This window comes from Pyxicephalus adspersus, chromosome 4 (assembly GCF_032062135.1).
Source record: "Pyxicephalus adspersus chromosome 4, UCB_Pads_2.0, whole genome shotgun sequence".
NCBI classification, from domain to species: domain Eukaryota; kingdom Metazoa; phylum Chordata; class Amphibia; order Anura; family Pyxicephalidae; genus Pyxicephalus; species Pyxicephalus adspersus.
The window spans coordinates 128,887,768-128,892,698 of NC_092861.1; the positions used below are offsets into that span (position 1 = coordinate 128,887,768).

The 4,931-nt window shown below is 36.0% G+C and overlaps 1 protein-coding gene across 5 annotated transcripts in view; it reads right to left on the reverse strand.

The window, feature by feature from the left end:
- The window catches only part of MACROD2 (mono-ADP ribosylhydrolase 2), a 1,216,811-nt gene that overhangs the window by 845,795 nt on the left and 366,085 nt on the right, over window positions 1-4,931 (reverse strand). For all 5 annotated transcript variants that reach the window (XM_072409610.1, XM_072409609.1, XM_072409608.1 and 2 more), the window contains exon 4: window positions 1,405-1,434. In XM_072409610.1, the coding sequence (XP_072265711.1) occupies window positions 1,405-1,434 (30 nt within the window). The remainder of the gene's footprint in view (window positions 1-1,404; window positions 1,435-4,931) is intronic.

Genomic DNA, 4,931 nt, shown 5'->3' on the forward strand with positions numbered 1-4,931 from the left:
ATACATTAAACCATGTCATTTTAAGAGATAGTAATTGCAGTGTTCAATCATATTTAACTTTAAATACAATTTTCTAAAAATGTATAGGGAATTTTAAAACTATTTTAGTACTCCACTGAGTCTATCATATTATCATTATCTGTAGAAAAAGCATACCTGATGTACAGTTATATAAGGCACAAAAGTATGTTGCTAAATTAGATGATAATTTCCTTAGTGACAGGTAAGATATAAGTGAAAAATTTGGTATAGTCATGGTACTGGATGACTTTCAGACCAGAAGATTTTCTATGCAGTGGATAGCTCAACAAACATATCAAACATAAGACAGCTTTACTAACGGAGTTCAGAATCTTCATTTGTACCCCCAAAACATTCTGATGGTCAACAAAGCATATTGAAATAGATGGAATTCATGAACTTTAGAGATAGTTAAATGAAGAATAGGAGCCTAGGCAAGGAAGCAGCTGAAGCCCCCTACATTGTACATTTTATTGACATTGATAAAAACTGCAATAGAAACAAATGACTTAGGTGTTTTTTTTTTATTTTTTAAGTGGTTTATTTTTCACTGGTAAAAACTGCCAGGATCCAAATTCTAATGTACACAATGAGCAGTAAGGTGCCTAACAAATACCAGCCAATGGGAACACTGACCCTTAGGTAATGCTGGAGAGGATACACTTTCATCAGTGAAGTTGAGTAATCCTGCAAACCTGGAATTAATTTGTTAGCAAATGGTTTGAATCCTGGAACAGATCCATTTCAGGATTTTTGGATTACCCAGGTTCACTAATAAAAGTGTATCTTCTCCTGTCTTAGGGAGCTTTAAGAAATTAGGGCCATATTCAACTGTTGTTAACAGATTGTGGATTTGATAAAAGTCAAGGCCGGTATACATGCCATAGAAAAATTTGTGCCAAACATAAAAGTCCTTACCTCTACCTTTGTTACATGTCAGCAAAACCTTATGTCACCTTATAACTACAAGGCAATTAGAACTTTCAAAACTGAAAGTCAGACTTTATATTTTAGTTGCCTCTTAGAAAGTCACAGATGTTCCTGTCCCAAAGTTTAAAGCATCTCACATTGATCTCAAGGGTACTGTTGTAACACAATTATTGCCCATACAATTTAGTAGTCCAAGTATTTTCGTATATATTCCTGTTTAGTTAAGAATAGTAAATTCTTTTGAGTTGTTCTTTGAAGTTTAAATAAGGACAATGCAGACAATTTTAACAATCATTTAAACATTTTCAGTTATTCATAAAATGGTCCAACTATACCAAGATTAAAGATGAAATTTGATTATGAATTGCTGAAAATGTTTGCCCTGTTGTACATTTTGTTATATAAAGGCAAAGATTTATATAGCCAAAAAAAGTATGGCAAAAATGAACTTACCTCCACCACCTCCAAGAAGACTTGAGTTTGCTGAAAAGAAATAAGAAAACAATATTAGGTTTGCATACACAAAAGAAGGCTTCTTATGTTCAGCAAAACTAAAAGTGACCAAAGTGCTCTGCTAGGATGTTGCATTTTAATTTCACACACCTGGGCTGTTATAAATCAATGGCACACTGACTACATCAGTTCCCACCAGAGATATTCTACCTAAGCATATCTAAATTATTTTCACAGCCTATGCATCAACAGTTTCATGCAACACTTCTGATTATGAAGCTTGAAGTATTTAATTAAAACTCTGTAAAGATATAACATTTTCACAGCACAATGTCTTTTTAAAAAAAATCCACATTATCTAAATACCATCCCCGTGTGTTCTTTGAAGACATTTAGCTAAGAGTGAGCTTGGAAGACCCAGGACTAGAAGGCAGAAAACAGGATTAATTAGCTATGACAAAGAAAGGAAAAACACTTTCAACTTTAGATCCGGTCATGAAAGCCTCTTTATGTAGGCCAGTGGCATTAAGTTTTGGTAGGTATGTTACCGGTCACTGACAGAGTCACTTTGAAATATGTTCTTTGATATGCACAGACACATACCACATACAGGAAAAAAAAATAATTTATTGTACCCAAGCATTTCAGTATCTTTAAGATGTCAAAATGCATAGTATCAAAATTATATCTTGCTAATGTGCTGGGAAATTAGTTTTAATTTTTTTTAGGATTACTTTAAAGATGCCTGCCGGCATCAGATGGTGACTAAGATTTACACATGCGGCCCACCCACCAATCACTTTAACAAAAGAATATTTTACAAAAATGGAAGGAACTTGCATGTTTGTGCAGTTGGAGTAGTAGGGAAACAGCAATTGGCTAGTAAAATCCCAGTCAACTAACATTTCTGCAAACTCATTGGGTAAACAGAGGTAATAGGGTGCTCTACTAATAAACCGTTACTTAGTGCTACTGTAATGCTAGTTTTAATTAGCCTTTTAGGAGTCAGAGAATGGCAGTTTTCATGTCAAGTCTACCACCAAAGTATTTTACTGATTGATTCTCTTTATACCTGTTAGGCGTACACATGCTCATATCTGGAGAGCACGCATGCTTAATTGGAAATATTCACACACACACCCTCTCTGACTGTTGGCCAACAAATGAACACAGCAGGCAAACTTTAAAAAATGTGGAAGGAAAGACTTTTTGCATCCTAGAGTTATTTACTTTTATTATTGCCTCTATTAACATCTCATTTTGGAATAGAGAAGGCAATAAATAATTAAATAACAGTAATGCAACAGGCCTTTCATGCAAACTGTCATGAATACGGTTGCAATACAATACAGCCGCATGACAGTTCAGCTCGAGGACTTGATCTCTGCTAGATTAACCTGCATAACGTAAAGAAAATTTCCTTGTTCCAACATTCAGTAATTTATAAAATGGCACCATCTCTAGTAGCAGTCAATAATTTGCTACCAGTCTCTAACATTCTACCTTAACTTGGCAGCAGTCTTTAACAGTGTCTTGTAACATAACAAAGTACTGAATATTTACTTGTAACACAGCAAGAGTCCCTAAATAAGACAAAATGATTCTTAAATTCTGTTTCAAGCAAATATAGAGTCTGCTGGTTAAGCAGAATTGCAGCTACAAAGCTGCTCACAAAACAGCTACGGGTAGGGTGACAGAATATAATTTGGAGGATTTGGCAGGATGCAGCTCCCTACTCCATGGAATAAACAATTTAACCTTAATGTGAACCATAAAACGCAGGACATTCCAGAACTCCTTTATAAAGGTTGCTAGCAATATAAGAGCTGGGAGTTTTAAATTCAAGAGAGGAGTGACACACTTGTCAAAAAAGTGAAATGAGTGACAGCAGCGAATGTCAACAAGAGGTGAGCAATCAGAACAAGTAGTTTCCTGTCAATTCCTGCAACAATCTACAGAAGTAGTCATAAATCGTGACTTGACTGTACTGTCAGTGCATCTGTCCAAAAATCAGCATACAGCCAAAAATACATAATTGTGCAGTGTTGTTAAATTTAGAGCATAGACATCCGGGTGATTTAATGGAGCAAAATGTACTGTGCCAACAAAATTTTATACACACACACACACACAATATATATATATATATATATATATATATATGTATATATACACACACACACACACATGCACACACAAAAGGTTGCGTAATTTAAGGAAAACTGAGAATATATAAAGTATAAACACTAACTACTTTACAATACAAGCCACTTTTACTCCTTGTATACTCTTTGTGTATAGAGCTTAACAGAATCCTAACACCCTGCTTATTATTATTAACTTGTATTTTTAAAGCACTAACATATTACTCAGCACTTTACAAGGTCCATAGTCATATCACTAACTCTCCCTCAAAGGGGCTCACAATCTAATGTCCCTACCATGGTCATTAACGCAGTCCAATGCCAAGTTTTGAGGGTAAGCTAATTCACCTAACTGGTGAAATTTTTTTGCAATGTGAGAGTGCCCAGAGGAAACCCACGCAAACACAGGTAGTGCTAAGGTTTGTAATCGACATTTCAATGTATTTAGGACAAGACCTGCATTTTTAAGGTTTGTGATTCTGACCACTATATAGTGACAGGGAAAAAATATTTGCATCCACTTCCTGGCCTTTAAACCTACATCAGCTACATCAGTCTATAAGGACCAATATTAGGGTGTTGCAGCACTGTAAATGTCCCAGTGTTTTATGCAGCTTAACTTCAGGTGCTAAATTTCTATTCCTTCTGCAGGGTAAATACTACTTTGTGTCTCACAATTTGTTTCACAATCTGTTGCTGAGGTACTGCAAATGTACCAAACAATGTTTCAGGTGGACCTCTGCTGCCAAATTTCTAATTTTTTCTGCAGGGCAAAAGTGTTGCGTCTCAAACTTTAGAACCAATTTCAGTGCTCCAGCACTCAAAAATGATTGTGTCTATTACCTGTCAGGTAATGCAATTTAATGTTTATTTGAAGCCTGCCTTCTCTCCCATATTCTGCACCAGTGGTTTCACTTGTCCTTACTTATATGATTAGTATACATAAAATAGAGTCAAATAAGAGTCATTCTCCACAATTAGTGTTTCAGTTTTAGTAAGACATTTTCAAACAAACTTGCATGCTGTATATTAGGGAATGCTGTTTAGTTGTTGTTTTGTCAATACTGAGCATTATCAGGTGGCCAAAGTACAAAGGTTTTTTTTTTTTTTCTAACTTCATCCTGAATTAGATAAAACAATAAAAGATGTTGCCAGAGTAAAGCTGCGTACACACTTCCAATTTTTGTCGTTGGAAAGGATCTTTCACGATCCTTTCCAACGACAAGGGAGTGCACGATGCAGGAACGGTGCTGTACATACTGCGAGCTGCGCGCTCTCCCCTTCCCTTTCATTAGGATCGGCTGTCGTCCATCGTCCGTGGATCCGGCAGGTCGGTCGTCCGGACGATGGACGACACCGACTGTACACACGGCAGATTTTCGC